This window comes from Anguilla rostrata, chromosome 9 (assembly GCF_018555375.3).
Source record: "Anguilla rostrata isolate EN2019 chromosome 9, ASM1855537v3, whole genome shotgun sequence".
In the NCBI taxonomy this organism is placed as follows: domain Eukaryota; kingdom Metazoa; phylum Chordata; class Actinopteri; order Anguilliformes; family Anguillidae; genus Anguilla; species Anguilla rostrata.
Window position 1 is genome coordinate 30,119,414 of NC_057941.1, and position 16,256 is coordinate 30,135,669.

A 16,256-nucleotide genomic window follows, 5' to 3' on the forward strand; every position below is an offset into this window, starting at 1 on the left:
GACTTTTCTTAATCCAGAGTTAAGCCTCCTGCACTCTCTGACTAGGTTCTTAGAGCTACTTCTTTGCTGCATACTCTACTCAACCAAAGGACTCTGTGAGGTTGGTGCCCACTTGTGAGCCTCTGAGATTGGTGTTGACAGAAGGGGTAAATGTGCAGTAACACTGAGCAGAAGCAAGACGCATTCTTTAAATAATTATTCACCGTCCAGGACAAAGCACTTTGGGGATAGACTGAACCGGGCTGGTGTGGAAGCAGCCCTGCTGACATCACTCATCAGAGCACCAAAATGCTAGTCCTACAGGGTTAGTACAACCTACCTACGAAACGACACATAAACGATAGCTAGCTACTCACAGAAAACTTTTGAGACAAGCCCTTCAGTCTTTTTATTAGACTCCCATCAGTGACATTTTCATTTGAAAACAATGGGTCACTAGCTAGCAAAAAAAAGCGACGTTAAAAGTTTATTCTAGGGAAGTGTAGTGTACCAAGTTGTGAATTTGATCATGAACTTGGGCTCTACACCGGTACCATTTTGAAAGGTATATTTGTGTCAAGTGGATCTTGCTAGCCTGAAGGAGACCTTACACCAAATAGAAATATGAAGTATTTAAGGAAAAATTAAGTAGTCATTATTAGTGAAGCCCGGATGACCTGCCATGATGCTGTCAACAGTATTTTAATGTGCTATATTATTTCATGAGGCTATTTGGCTAGATAGCTGCAGTACATTACATTGAAGCATTTATATGCTCTTCCTAAAGTGACTTGCGTAAGTGCGATCAAAAAGGTTTAGGCAACACAGAGCTGGTGCCAAGTCGTTAGGGTCACTGCCGATAACTGTTAATGCATAACTTAACAGCAACGTAAACATACAACATAAATGTAGTTCCTCGAGCAGCAAATTAGTTCTTGAGGATATAGTTTCAGATGTACATAGGTGGAGCTAGTAAGCCATAAAAGCGGTCATAGTTCAACATTACTTGAGCTGTGATGCAATTTCAATATGTGTTTTTTCAGTCTGTATCTTACAATAGACTCTACTGTAGTGGGGAGCTCTTTCCACCATTAGGAGCCAGAGTAAAGAAAAACTGTGATCATCACGATGGTCTAAGAAAAGTGGTAGTAAAGGCTCACGCTCACCATACTTGTAACAGCCATAGCGAGGAGCCACGCATAGCCTGCTAAATCTGTCTGTGAAACCTACTCTAAGTAACGCCAGTAGATGAGATTGTTTGTATGAGAAGCAAAGAGGTGATACAGTGATAAGGCACGGTGGTCTAGGGCTCTTGTACACTACAAGCCAGCACAATGTGAGCCGTTAGCATTATTTCTTAGATTAGTCTGACAATGAGCTACCAGGTAGGTCATCTGGAGGAGGTAGATTAATTTGTCCGAACAGCGGCTCTTGAAAACAGCCTAAATGCAGCCATACAAGAAATTGTAATGAGAGAAATTAGAGGTAAGATATACAGCACAAGGTGCTGGAGTCCTGGAGCAAGCATAAAACCATTCAATAAAGACATTTTAAATGGCTGTCTTGAATCTTGTAAGTAGGCCATATTTTGTGATAAAACAGCCTTTATATAGCCTTGAATACTCAGTATCAATAATGAAATAGCTCCTGCTTTTGCCTGATTGTTACTTGGAGGAGCAGCAGTGTTCAGTTTCAGCTGGAGGCCATACAGAGAGGCCAGCAAGGAGAGAGCTGCTGTAGTGTATCAGGGCAGCAGAAGGAGCTGGACAATCAGCTGGGCAGCATGTAATGAGGAAAGGGTGGGTTTGTGGGTATTGTAGGGGGAAAAAACCGGCAGCCTTGAGCTATTGTTGTAATAGTCCCAGTAAAAGACATTCATATTACCCTTCAATGCAGTCTGCACGTGATCTTTAATTCCGCTAATACAAATGACTATGGTCCGCATTGTGTCGTTGATATTAAAGTATATATACGTAGAATAACGGCAAAGATGTATGTGACGCATACAAGATGTGAATGGAACTCAATGAATGTGATACACATCCCCACGTAGGGTTAATTGTACTTCAGCCAACCCACCAACATGGCTTTGGAAGTAAAGAAATAAATATGCCAACGTCTAAATGGAACTACAAGAACCCCCAACCACCCCCCCCCCCCCCCCAATTGAATAACTTGAATAACTGGATGAATCAACCGATTCATATTTCAAATGCTTCTCTTTTACTGTGATCTCTCTGCCATAGCTTATTACAATTACAAATGACTGAGCTGCTCAAGGTTGCTGTATACTAAATATATAAACAAGGTTTATTTAGTTTACTTGTATTCATGAAAGTGTAACTCTTAATTTAGTGACGTTTTTGGCAATCGCTACAATAAGAGTTTAAAGATAGGCTACTGTAAGAAAAATGGGAAAATAAAATCGCATATCTCTTGTCTCTAGACTTCTGATAAATGATAGAAAGCCCCTCTTGTGACATGACTTCTAAGCAGTTGCCTGTTTTTTCCAGGAAAAAAATGCGCACACAGGAAAAAAAGTTACGCGCTAATGATGCACCCTGAATGGACTGTGGAAAACATTTTCTCCGACAGGTGCAAACCATTTTCCATGCGGAAAATCCAACTAACCTAATGATATGTGATGGAACAGCAGCTGCAGCACAGGCCGAGGTGCCGTTTAACATTTGAGAGGTATTCCCACTTTCAAAAAACCGGCCATTCACTTGGGACGAATGGGAGGGCTGAAAAGGGGCTCCGGCGAAGACAAAGACAGCGGAGACGGCAAGAAGAGACGGGTTAGTTTGAGAGCTGGGTGGAACATATGGTTCGGTCTTCAAACAGTGCTATGAGCTCAGTCTCTTTGTCTTTCTCTAATTTAATCACGGTTCTGGTGAGGCCGTTTGCTGGAGAAATGGCGATGAGTTCCCCTTAAACACATGGCTCAGTTATTAGTATCTTGTCAAAACGGCCTGCTTTATCCGAACATCGTGCATCTTTCTGGCAGCACGAGACAGACTTGCCTGTGGGTTTACACGCTGCATTTCTATGAGCGCTGTAGACGGCAGGCTGGCCTTTCCCGCGCCCTGCAGACCGCGCTAACGCACAGTACCACAGATCAGCTGTAATGGCTCTGCGGCCCCAGTCACCCACCAGATGGCTGACAATCCCTGCAGACACTGTACACCAAACGGCAAATCTCCAGCAGTAGTGTGATGGAATCCCATCAGGCGCGTGCCTAAATCGGCCGTCAGTCGTTTATTTCCACCATTGCGTTGTGTTGTGTCTTGGAGTTTTTGTTCTTTATTTCTTGGTGAGTGACCCTATTTCTCAATTGTATCATTGGGAATCAATTTTCTGCATGGCAAGTCCTGACATTATAACGCAAAGGGTAAATACTGCTACCGGCAAGACAGCGATCAGACAGACGTGCGTGTCTCCGTGGGGGGCGGTTAGGAAGACCACAGAGAATTCGGTCTTGGTTATTGAATATTTGCATTTTTTTCACAGATTCCCTTGACTGCTTGTCCCGCGTCTGCGCGCTCGCGATGACCCCACGGGTGTGCAAACGCTGCATACAGGTATAGGCGATGCTTGCTACTTGCGGCAAGCGCAAGCACTGCTGCGCTCAGCATGCTTTTGCGGACGGTATCGCTCTTGGAAACCGTCCTCGACCTTGCTCTTCAAGACTCACTTCCCTTACAAAAGGACTACTCCACGTGCTGTTGAAAAAGAATCGTTTTGCGACATGCTTGGTCACACAGAGCCAGGATTTATGATTTACACGTCAACATTCGTCTTTAAAACGTATCCGTACCGAATTGCCAAGAGTACATAAATGCCACTCATTTGATACGTGGAGAAATACAGTGAAAGAGTGCACCCCATTTCAAATATATAATATAAAGTTAAAAACTTAAGTTGAAAAATTGTCATAACGCTATAATTACCAGTACAATTGCCATTTTACCAGGCAAATGCCACTTACGATTGGCTTATGCAGGTGCGCCCAACCCTTACAGAACTCTTAATGCGCGCGCGTACACTTGAGGAGCATACAAAAGTTCCCTGTTCCGTGGCGCAGTGCTCACCTATAGTACCCCTTGTCGCCGTCATTTAATACGCATAAAGCGCCATCTTGTGGTATTATTAAATAGTTGCATTCCTCGCTAGTATTGCAAGCACATGTATAGTGTATTTGCATAAAAATCTTAATTTTAAATATGCGTTATAAACATTCTAAACTGCAGAATTAGATTTGGTCTGGAATGTCAAACGTAATGGCATGTCTTATTTCTTTGAAACAGTCTCAGCTGAGTTCTGTAATAGTGTTAGCAAAAGTATTTGGCTGCTCCCTACATGTTCAAAATATTTTGTTGACCACTCAGTAGCATTTACTTTTGTTTACAAGTCTAATTGTTAGCTAACTACATGTATGATTGATAAATTGGCCTTCTGCACCATCCTGGTGATGCTGCACTTTGGTATTCCTTTGCTTTCCATTCAGAAGATCACTTTTCTAAATGGAGAAGGATCCCTTGTCCTTATAGACTTCAGTATACAAATTAGGCTCACACAGACATGAGTCAGAGGAAGACTCAACTGGTGGACTTGCAGGAATCCGACTGGTCAGTGGATGGACGTGCGAACTGAAACCAGCCTATCCCTAGGTGCTATCTAGGTGATGGATGCTAGAGTCCAGGGGACCTGTTCAGACCACACTCAGCACTGGAAGAGTCCAGGCTCCATACCATGGGGATGATGCAGGCACTGGAACCATTTGAACAGTCTAGCTACAACAAGGATGATAAATTCCTATGGATGAGTGTCTGCTAAGTGAGTGCAATGTAATATAGTGTAATGTAAGTGATGTATTCATGTATGTAATCTGACTTTTTTGTTTACATAACAATTAGTTCGGTCCTTTAGCAGACTAGGCTAGTTGACGCTGCAAACAGTATAAAACCATGTTATAATTTACCATGTTTTATTCTGTTTTTTTTCTTCTGTAAATTGAATTTATTTGTATGATTACATAATCACTGTTCAATTAAATAATTCCTAATGTCCTCATTTAAATCGTGCCTAATTTCGAAGGCCTAGTTCTGCAGGCCGGTATTTATCCACACGTTGCCTCATATTTAACATCCAAATTTGCCAGAACAGCAGTACCCATTCAAATGGCATGTAAAGGTTCTCTAGGCATTCCCCAACGAGGGGCCACAGCACAGTCAGGTGGCTGTGGCGTCGCCTCTGTAGCCCCAGGCGGCATCGTCCCCTACGCGAAGCAAGCATCACAGGACTGAACACCCTAATGGAATTATCTCCGGTAATGCTGGGACTATGACATCCGAAAACGAAAGAAATTCAGGTATATTTTATCTACTGGTTAATGTATGTGTAGGCAAGTGGTCTTTTGGGGAAAATAAAATAGCTTGGTGTGTTACTATATATTAATTGTTGACGAGAATCGTTGTTTAAATGTGTATAAGTGTTACATTGATATAAAGTAGTTAAAATGCAACATGTCATGATTTAGAGTCGCACAAGTGATTTAGAATAAATGTCGTGGCGGTCGTTTTTTATCCGTATACTACTGTACATCGTAATTGATACAAGCGTCTGTCAAGTGATTGTAATGTCATCTAATAGCGGCAAACGCAGGCAACATTCTGATTTCTTGTAGAGTTTAGGTTAAAGGGTATTTCGGGATTTAAAAAAAAATCAGTTTAGAATCACATCATTGCCCACAGTATATTTTTCTCAAATACAATTAAGCAATTGTAGGTAATGACACTAATGTGGCATTCACGGGTAGTGTTTAATCCGTGCCATGCTTAATATACCTCGTTCGCAGCTCTGTCCAAAAACCTCGATTTATCTCAAAACCTCGGTGATTTCTCCAGACAATCGGAGCAGTGTGGAGTTAAAACTGGCGGAGAGTGAATGGTAAAGATTGTGTTATTGTCGTAGGGGCGAAGAATAGGAGGTGACCATGGAGGATAGCCGCGGGAGGCTCCATTTCTTAAAAACTTCACAGAAAAGAGCCAGCGCACGCAATGTCTCCAAGGAGGGTAGCCTGCAGGTGCGCGTGATCTTCCTGGACGATTCTGAGCATGTGTTCGAAGTCGAGGTAAAGAAAATATCAACTTATCTATTCGGTTAATAATTTCAAAGTATATTTTATAATTGTACTGTACGCATATTTGTACCATATTAATTCCCATTTTATTGAGTTATGTTAGTTGAAAATAGAGTAATAGTGGTGTTTCTAAAAACCTAATTAAAACTTACGACGGAGCTACTCACCAACACACCCCCAAAGGGGCTAACCTGCGTGAGCCCTGCTCATCTTTATCATTTTCTATCTTGCGTTTCCTTTGGTTATACTGACTGTTGGGGGATGGTGCTCTTCTGTCTCCTGTGCTTTGCTGGCACAGTGTCGGCATTATGTCCATTATGCTCGGCTGCATTGACTTGAGTTGGCGCTGAGGGCGTTGTACATCTCTGCGTGAAGGAGGACAATCGCTGGAGCCCTAGCCGCTGAAGAAGAGGAGCCCATGGCGCGAGAGAGTGACGCGGCTGTGGGAGTAGGGTGCTCTCTGCGTGCTCTATCCATGGCCACTCCTCCCTCTTACCTCTGGGCATGAGATGGCTCTACCCCCCCCCCTTTTCTAAGAACGGGGACAGAGCAGTCGGTTTTTAATGTATTGCCATCGAAATGAGTCTTCACATCTTCAAATAGCTTTAGCTTGGCAATGGTCTAACTGTGGTTGGAGTACTAATGGTAAATGGTAAATGGACTGCATTTATATAGCGCTTTTATCCAAAGCGCTTTACAATTGATGCCTCTCATTCGCCAGAGCAGTTAGGGGTTAGGGGTTAGGTGTCTTGCTCAAGGACACTTCGACATGCCAGGGCGGGGTTTGAACCGGCAACCCTCCGACTGCCAGACAATCGGTCTTACCTCCTGAGCTATGTACTACACTGCTGAAAAGATGAATTTGTTTTTTTTTGTGTTTATTTAATGGGGACAATGCACACACGCCCATTTCCCCAAAGAATTATCTTATGTAAAAGTTCCAGATCCTCTTAAGATATTCTGTTTTTATTGTGGTGAATGGAAAAGGGTCAAGGATATGGGCCATATTGTCCACAGCAATGTGATAAGCTGGGTTCAATCTGACCAACTTCCTTATATCCTTTATCCTACAAAGGTACATAATTTTATCTTCAACAAATTAATTAAACACACCAGGAAACAGGACAACCGCTGTTTAGTTCAGTTAGATTTTCATATTCCTCACCACTGAGAAACACACTCCATCAACAACAGCATCTATGTCATTTATTAATGTATTCTTCAGTATTGACAAAAATAGGCTGTGGTCTCTGAAGATCCTTAAGTTACAGTAGTCTCTAGTGGAGACGGTCTATACCCCATTTCCCTCTACGGAACTGAAACCAGCTCACCAGTTATTCCCCGTTTCCACTGTAGACCTGGCACCAGGCTGTCTGCCTTGTTACACCCCTTTGCCACTGCATTATACCCATTTTTCCCAGTAGAGGTGGAAACAAACTGGCTCAGTGTACCTATGGGCTGGCTGCTGTGGGAAAATATGTTGGAAATAAACTGACCGGTGGAGGAAAAGCCTCCCTTCTTCCTCCTGCCCTAAATATGAAGACAATCATGTAATTACTGTCATAGACATTGCTTTGTACATGATGGAGCTGAATTGTACAAGTATCACAGACATCTTTAGAGGCAAACATTTTGCTTACTGTTTATTGCTGCGCAGAGATACTCTTTTACCTAATGCACATCACGAAGTGAACTGACTGAGTGATTGTTTTTAGATTCACAGGATGACAGCATTAACTTTTGTTTGTTTTGGTTGTAGCCAAGGATTCTGGGAAATGACTTTTATAACAGAGTGTGTGGACACCTGAAGCTCCTGGAGAAGGAATACTTTGGGTTGGAGTTCCGTCACCACAGCGGTGGCTACGTGAGTGACACACAAAGCGTGGTCCTGTGAATAGCTGTGGGTGGAGCCAATAATTAGTTGTCTAAGGGGCTGTGGGTAGAGGCAAGGATTAGTCCTGCAAGAAGCTGTGGGAGGAGCCAGTGATTGGTCCTTTGTAAGACTGTTGGTGGAGTCAGCAATAAGCCAGTGATTAGTGTGAGAGTCTGTGGATGGAGCTTCCAGTTCCAGTCTGAATCAGCACACTTGCCTACTATTGAATATACAACTTGTATACTTAATAGTAGGAAAATGCGCTGATTTGGACATGGCCAGAATGATAGCTGAGTTAGTGCCTCACAGCAAGCACCCACATATTTTTGTGATGTTCTCAGAGGGTCAAGTTTTCTATAATCTGCGTCTCTTTAATTGCAGGTGTGGGTGGAGCTCCTGAAACCACTGGCAAAACAGGTTATAAGTAAGTTTCAGGTAATTTAAGTGATGCCTCTGCTCAGACATCTGTGGAACTTGGAACGGCATCTGAAAATAATGTTCTCCATTTTATTTTGTAGTGAAAATTTTCAGTACATTACCAGTGTTCAGGGAATGGTCAGCATAGGGTGACCTTCTCTCTTGCCTGATTCACTGGACGCCTTACTGTGATCGCACAGGACTGAACCAATGGCATGAGACCTTCTCTCTTTTCCTTACAGGCACCGGTGACATCACTTTCCGCTTCATCGTCAAGTTCTTCCCCCCGGATCCAGGGCGGCTGCAGAAAGATTTGACCAGGTGTGTGACTCCTCCCACCGGGCGTACCCATCCTGTCTGTGCAGGTGTGTCAGTGCTCACATGCGTTATGTTTCCACAGATACCTGTTTGCATTGCAGATCAAACAGGATCTGTCCAATGGGAGCCTCACCTGTAATGACAACAGCACTGCTTTGCTGGTCTCCTATATATTACAGTGTAAGTTGCTACAATTCCCCTGTTTCACTGTAAGACCAGATGGAATGTGATGAGAAAAATGAGTGAAGATGAAGACCGTTGTGTTGGGTGCGGTTTTCACCTGTAGCAGAGTTGGGCGACTATGACGAGCAGCTGGACATGCAGCACCTGGACAGCAAGAAATACATCCCCAATCAGGAATACCTGGACAAAAAGATCATGCGCCTTCACAAGAGGCACAGGTATGTGAGCCAAGACCCATTAGGCCTGCCATCATCCATGTGTACCACTAGAGATTTACTCATTTTCAGATTGTATATCTATATAGTCATTGCATATCAAGTCTGGCCAGGGAACCCCCCAAACGATACCTTCAAGGACGCCCAGGCACAAGATAATTACTATTGCGAAGGTGTTGTGGAAGTGGAAGTGGAGGTGTTGCTGAGGGGCAGGTGTCATGGATGTGGAGGCATTGAGGATGTGTTGTGGAGGTGGATGTTGAGGGTGAAGTTGTGGAGGTTGAGGTGTTGTGGAGGTGGATGTTGAGCGTGGACGCTGCTGTGCTTCAGGGGCCGGACCCCAGCGGAGTCAGACGCGCTGCTGCTGGAGGTGGCACGCAAGCTGGACATGTACGGGATCCGCCTGCAGGCAGCAAGCGACGGCGAGGGCATGAGGATAAACCTGGCGGTCACGCACATGGGCCTGCTGGTCTTCCAGGTGAACACTGCTCTCCTAAAAGTAGGCTGTAATACTCAGGTGTCTCTTCACTAATCTCAATGCACGGCAGCGCTGATCTCCCAGGATGCACCTGCAGTTCCGATGTCCCTCTACCCTGTGGCTTATGGGAGCTCTGCTCCTCTGCTCTCATTGGTCCACTCCTACACTCACTCGCTTCCTCTGTCACAAGTAAGTCTGCACAGATCCTCACCTGCTCACCAATGAAGATCTGTGGCACGAAACATTGGACACGCCTGCCTGAGGGCGATAGTTAAAAATCTACCTCTGAATGCTCATTCGAGTTCTGCCTCCAGAACATTCGTAAAAGATTTACCTCGGAATGTTTGATACTAGTGTTGTTGTTTTCCCTGTTTCCAGGGTAACAGAAAAATCAACACTTTCAGCTGGGCCAAAATCCGGAAGCTGAGTTTCAAGAGGAAACACTTTTTGATAAAACTTCACGAGAAGATTGTGGTGAGTAGTTCTCTCTTAAGGGGACATGAGCAGGTCATGAGGAGTTTCAGATTTCCTAAATCCTATAAAGCTGGGTAATTATGTGTTAAGAATATCCTACTAGTGATGCTGTGTGCATGTGTGTGTGTGCGTGTGTGTGTCCTGTGGCAGTGTCGAGTCTGCCTGCTGTGATTTTCATGGATGTGTGTGTGATCTGGTGTTGCATGTTTGCGGGTGATGCATGTGGCGGTGTGTATGCTGCTGTGGTTTGTGTAGGGCGTTATGCATGTTGTTGTGGTGGTGTTCTCGTGATGCATGGTGGTGCGTGTTGCATGTGTCGCATGTGTGGTACGTAGCTGCTGTATGCATGTGTGCGTGTATGCATGTGTGTGTGCTGCGTGTGCTGTGTGCGTGTTGCATGTGTGTGCACGTCGTATGCATGTGTGCGTGTGTGTGCATGCGTGCGTGTGTGTGTGTGTGTGTGCGTGCGTGCGTGTATGCATGTGTGTGTGTGTGTGTGTGTGCGTGCGTGTATGCATGTGTGTGTGTGTGTGTGTGTGTGCGTGCGTGTATGCATGTGTGTGTGTGTGTGTGTGCATGTGTGCGTGTATGCATGTGTGTGCATGCGCGTCTGTGCGCGTGTGCCCAGCCCTCTCGCAGGGACACGGTGGAGTTCACCATGGCCAGCAGGGACGTGTGTAAGGCCTTCTGGAAGATGTGTGTGGAGAACCACGCCTTCTTCCGCCGGTCAGAGGAGCCCAGGTCCCGCCACAAGTCCCTGCTCTGCAGCAAAGGCTCCTGCTTCAGATACAGGCAGGTCCCCCCAGCTGGGTCAGGCCAGCCCGTACCGCAGGATGGGGTGGTGGGGGGCAGAGGAAGCTGCTCAGCTATAATAATAAAAGGGGATTATTATTTCAGTGGCAGAACACAGAAACAGCTGCTGGACTGTGTGAGAGGGGCTGAGAAGAAGAACCTGCCCTTTGAAAGGTGAGGAACCCCCACTGTGCAGTGTGTGTACGGATGTGTGTGTGTGTGTGTGTGTGTGTGGGCACGTGCACATGGGTACAGCATGCATGTTACGCATGTGAGAGCGAGCACACACATCGTGTGTATGCGCATGCACACATTCATAAAAACGGCTGATCAGTAGTGTGTTTTACAGGAAGTACTGCAGGTCATATTATGACACACGGCAGTGCAGGTCATCTCCCGATCTCCTCACTGACGTCTCCAAACAGGTATGCTACTCTGTCATCAGTTTACTCGTTAAACATTCATAAAATATTCATATTTCACACAACTAGCTGTTTCCAGCTAATGCACTCGCTGTCCCTAAAAATCCTTGAAAATATTTGGATCCTGGGAAATTATTATATTACACCCTGTCCTTGAACATTTCCCAAATTAAAAAAATGCTTTCATCTTTGTTGGCATAATATGGAATTATACAATAGTATGCTGATAGTGATAAATGAGACAGCAAGCAAATTGATTTACACATTAATTCCACTACCAGGACTGAAAATACTTATGCCTTTAAGTGTCTGTCCATCTTGCAAAGAAGCCCTACAGTTGAAGGTTGCACTATTGCATTAAAAATCCTTGAAAATCATACATTTATACATCCAAAATGCAACTGAAATATCTGATGTAAATGGTATCCTGTGAAGAGTACTCCACCAAAGCAGTTCCAATGCAGCTCAGCTGGACTGCCCATGAATATGTATTTTTCTGCTGTAGCTGATGGTGTGTACATGTATGTTTGTGTTGTAGCTGATGGTGCGTATATGTATGTTTGTGTTGTAGCTGATGGTGCGTATATGTATGTTTGTGTTGTAGCTGATGGTGCGTATATGTATGTTTGTGTTGTAGCTGATGGTGTGTATATATGTATGTTTGTGTTGTAGCTGATGGTGTGTATATATGTATGTCTGTGTTTTAACTGATGGTGTGTATGTCTGTGTTTTAGCTGATGGTCTGTATGTTTGTGTTGTAGCTGATGGTGCGTATATGTATGTTTCTGCTGTAGCTGATGGTGTGTACATGTATGTTTATGTTGTAGCTGATGGTGCGTATATGTATGTTTGTGTTGTAGCTGATGGTGCGTATATGTATGTTTGTGTTGCAGCTGATGGTGTGTATATATGTATGTTTGTTTTGTAGCTGATGGTGTGTATGCATGTGTTTGTGCTGATGGTGTGTATGTCTGTGTTTTAACTGATGGTGTGTATGTCTGTGTTTTAGCTGATGGTGTGTATGTCTGTGTTTTAGCTGATGGTGTGTATGTCTGTGTTTTAGCTGATGGTGTGTATGTCTGTGTTTTAGCTGATGGTGTGTATGTGTGTTTTAGCTGATGGTGTGTATGTCTGTGTTTTAGCTGATGGTGTGTATGTGTGTTTTAGCTGATGGTGTGTATGTCTGTGTTTTAGCTGATGGTGTGTATGTCTGTGTTTTAGCTGATGGTGTGTATGTCTGTGTTTTAGCTGATGGTGTGTATGTTTGTGTTTTAGTTGATGGTGCGTATGTCTGTGTTTTAACTGATGGTGTGTATGTCTGTGTTTTATCTGATGGTGTGTATGTCTGTGTTTTATCTGATGGTGTGTATGTCTGTGTTTTATCTGATGGTGTGTATGTGTGTTTTAGCGGATGGTGTGTATGTCTGTGTTTTAGCTGATGGTGTGTATGTCTGTGTTTTATCTGATGGTGTGTATGTATGTCTGTGTTTTATCTGATGGTGTGTATGTCTGTGTTTTATCTGATGGTGTGTATGTGTGTTTTAGCTGATGGTGTGTATGTGAGGTAGCTGACGCGTGCTTCTCTGCAGGTGTACGAGCAGTCTCAGGTGTTCCCACACTCAGCCTTTGCTCAGGCCTGCAGCGACAAGGGGAGGGGCTTGGTGGCTCTTGGGGGAAAGCGCAGCCAATCTGCTGTGGAGGTGGCCTTTACCATGGAGCCTCATGCCCAAGGCCCGCCCCCGGCCCCACCCAGCGCCTTTGCTCAGTCGCGGTCCTCCTCCTTCTCCAGCGCAGAGGCGGGGCCGGGGGCGGGGCCGGGGCTGAACCTGCCCTGGATTGACAGCAGCCAGCTGGTGCTCCTGTACCCCAGCCCCGGTTTGGAGCTGCACCCCGCCCTCCGCTCTGCTGTGGCAGCCATCCCGATCTCCGCCCTCCCGCCCTCCGCCCAGGCATACCTGACCCGCGGCGCCGCCGCTGCCGCCGCCGCCTCTCTGGGCCACGCCCCCCACCCCACCCACCGGCACGCCTTCCTCGATGATGTCATCCGCTCATCCAGCTTCTCCCACCCCTCGTCCCTGTCGCCCCAGCGACGGCGGGGGCGGGGCTGCGAGGCGGGCGTGATGGGGGGCGGGCATTGGCCCGGGGCCTCCGGCAGGGAGGAGGCCGGCCATTTCAGCGACGACTCCAGCTACCAGGCGGGGCTGCCCAAGCGCTCCTGGAGTCAGACCGACATCAAGCTGCTCCGCCCATCCCCCGCCCACGCCGCGGAGTTCCGCCCGCTGGGCCACTACCCCCACCTGTCCAGGCGCCATGCCCCCGTTCGCCCCTCCTACCTCCCCCTAAACTCCGCCCCCGTGCCCGAGCGGCCCGCCTCCCTCTGCGTCCTGGGCGCCGGGAGCGCCGCGGACTTCAGCTTCAGCGACTCGGACTCGGAGGTCATCTACCCCTACTACTGCCCCTCCGGGGGCACAGCGGGGCACGGAGCGTCCCTGGCCCGCATGCGCATCTCCTCCGGCAGCCTGCAGCTGGGCGAGGTGGAGGAGGAGGAGGACTGCACGGCCATCAGCCCCTCTTCCTCTGCTCTCAAGTCCTGAGTCAGCCATAGAGCTGGCACAGTCAATGCATCCACCTGCTGGGGGTACCCAAGCCAATCACAACGCAGGACAGCTCTCTTTCATCTCACGCATGAACCAACGATTTAAACTGCTGACAAAAATGGGAGTATTTGTGTGCAACTGGAATGACGAGAGTTATGCTTCATTTATTTCTGCATTTTTAGCTTGGAAATTTGATGATGCATTTCATCAATAAATTATGTCTGTATGAACAGAGATCTGGAGTTCTAGAAGACTGAACTCTTCCCAGGGTGTTTCTGTGAGTTCCTGCAGTTTGAAATAGATTATTTAACCAATTAATTCACACACACATTAGCACACAAGAAATAACCACATAACCAATCCCATTCCATAAACTCACAATTTAAATATTTATTCTTAAAACCCAAACCAAAATTAGTTCAAAAACAGATTTACAAGACTAGTGATTCTACAGGACATTATAAACCTCTCTCTGCAGTACAACCAAATACAATTTTCTTTAGAAAACCCAGATTAAGAATATTTACAAAATCTTTTGTCTGCTTGTTGTACAGAAAATATAAAAATATATCCAAACATTATTGCTTTCAAAAATTCCAAACAATCTGGCAACAGTTATTACTCCTATTTTTTTAAAGCAATTTCCGAGACAATGAGCATTACAATAAAATAGAGAAGTTCAATACAATTCTTTAGTTTTAGGCACAGTTGGATGTCCTGTTGGCATACTTCCCCCACCTTGCTACTTGGTACAGTGTCACTGCCAAACCTGCAATGGCACCTTGTTCAGAGCTGGTTTAGAGGTCAGCGGAGAGCTTGGCAGCTTGATTTCTCACACTTTTCATGAGACCAAACAAAACCCACACAAATAAAAACGTGCTAAGGAGAAAAACTCTCTGCATCGCCGCAGGTGTATAGCGCTTTTAAACTGACATCGGGTGTTTGCTTCAGAAAAACAGAGTTTAAGACTCTGGAAGGAGGAACTGTACCACAGCCAGAGAATGAACCCCCCCCCCCCCTTGGAGATCTGCTCCAAGAAAATGAAAAACAACCTAGAAATAACATTTAAAAATGAGACCGTTTCCCCGCTACGTCCAACGCAAACTGAAGGGGCGCCCATTTCACTGGGAGAACTGGGGAAGTTTGTCTGCGGAACTCACGCGCCTGATCCTGGTGGGGTGGGGGGGGGGCGGGGGGGGGGGTCTCCCAATGGGGGTGGACCAGCCCCCTTGCGGAGTCCCAAAGAGAGAATTCTATTTGATCGATATTCGCTATTCTCACACGCCCGTCAGACAGGCTGCTTTCGGCGTACTTGTGAGGTATGTTATTTTTTTCCGTTTAGATAATTATTTTCTTGTACAGCAGGTTGTGTAATCCGCTTCAGACAAATGTCCCACCAAACGAGGCTGAACAGCCTGGCCTCCAAACTGACCGATTGTTACAACTCTACACTTAAATATATCCTATAGCAGTGAAGTAAGAGTAATAGAATAGAGTTTAAATATAAAATACATGCCTGAACAGAGTGTCTTATGCTCAGCAGAAGATCGGTGTTTTCAACTTTAACACACAGTATAATTTTCAGCCTGGAACCAATTTCCAAAACAATAATAATAATAATAATAATAATCTTATCAGAATGCTCTTATGAGCTTCTCCAACTAAGCACAGGCTGATAAAAGAACCTCAAGATGTATATTTCAACAATAATTCTAAAATGTGCTGTCATTCCTGTTGGGTACGACGTTCACTCAGGTACAGGTAAGTTGCTCAGTCCTGTGTGTGTTTGGGGGGAGGGGAGGGGGTCTTCACCATCTGCTCCTCTTGCTCCATTAATTTTTTGGAAACCTGAGAACACAAACATGGGTGAGAGTTTAAGGGGACCCCTCAGAAATCCGGTCACTCATCATAGTACACCCCCCCCCCCCCACCCTCGCCAGGGGATTTTCTCTGCCCTGACCTGAAACACCCCCCTACACTCTTGAAGGTGTGCAGCATGTGCTTCCACACAGACACACACACACACACACTCACCTCCTGAAGGTGTGCAGGATGTGCTTCCACACACACACACACTCTCTCACCTCTTGAAGGTGTGCAGGATGTGCTTCCACACACATACACACACACACACACACTCTCTCACCTCTTGAAGGTGTGCAGGATGTGCTCACACACACACACACACACTCTCTCTCACCTCTTGAAGGTGTGCAGGATGTGCTCCCACACACACACGCACACACACACACACACACACTCTCTCTCTCTCACCTCTTGAAGGTGTGCAGGATGTGCTTCCACACACACACACACACACACACACACTCACTCACCTCTGAAGGTGTGCGATGCTTACACCCCCA

At 45.7% G+C, this 16,256-nt stretch overlaps 1 protein-coding gene and 1 long non-coding RNA gene across 2 annotated transcripts; one reads left to right on the forward strand and one right to left on the reverse strand.

Moving 5' to 3' along the window:
- Nucleotides 1-3: 3 nt before the first annotated feature.
- On the forward strand, nt 4-14,767 carry LOC135262342 (FERM domain-containing protein 7-like). The gene is made up of 13 exons (XM_064349350.1): nt 4-4,815; nt 5,173-5,350; nt 5,953-6,112; nt 7,881-7,985; nt 8,376-8,418; nt 8,654-8,732; nt 8,812-8,909; nt 9,016-9,130; nt 9,458-9,605; nt 9,984-10,079; nt 10,708-11,045; nt 11,221-11,296; nt 12,883-14,767. Exons 3-13 carry the CDS (start codon nt 5,975-5,977, stop codon nt 13,885-13,887), a joined length of 2,241 nt encoding a protein of 746 aa, XP_064205420.1. The 5' UTR covers nt 4-4,815; nt 5,173-5,350; nt 5,953-5,974; the 3' UTR covers nt 13,888-14,767.
- A 447-nt stretch (nt 14,768-15,214) lies between these two features.
- On the reverse strand, nt 15,215-16,224 carry LOC135262375 (uncharacterized). Its single transcript, XR_010332190.1, has 2 exons — nt 15,975-16,224; nt 15,215-15,738 (listed from the first exon to the last, which is right to left on the reverse strand). It is a non-coding gene; the product is annotated as an uncharacterized LOC135262375 (long non-coding RNA).
- Nucleotides 16,225-16,256: the final 32 nt, after the last annotated feature.

What these genes read in the sequence shown, in the direction of transcription:
- LOC135262342 (XM_064349350.1), top strand. Translation starts at nt 5,975, where the DNA reads ATGGAGGATAGCCGCGGGAGGCTCCATTTCTTAAAAACTTCACAGAAA. An exon ending in CTGCAGAAAGATTTGACCAG is followed by an intron (nt 8,733 to 8,811) that starts GTGTGTGACTCC and finishes ATGTTTCCACAG; the next exon opens with ATACCTGTTTGCATTGCAGA. An exon ending in CGCCTTCACAAGAGGCACAG is followed by an intron (nt 9,131 to 9,457) that starts GTATGTGAGCCA and finishes GCTGTGCTTCAG; the next exon opens with GGGCCGGACCCCAGCGGAGT.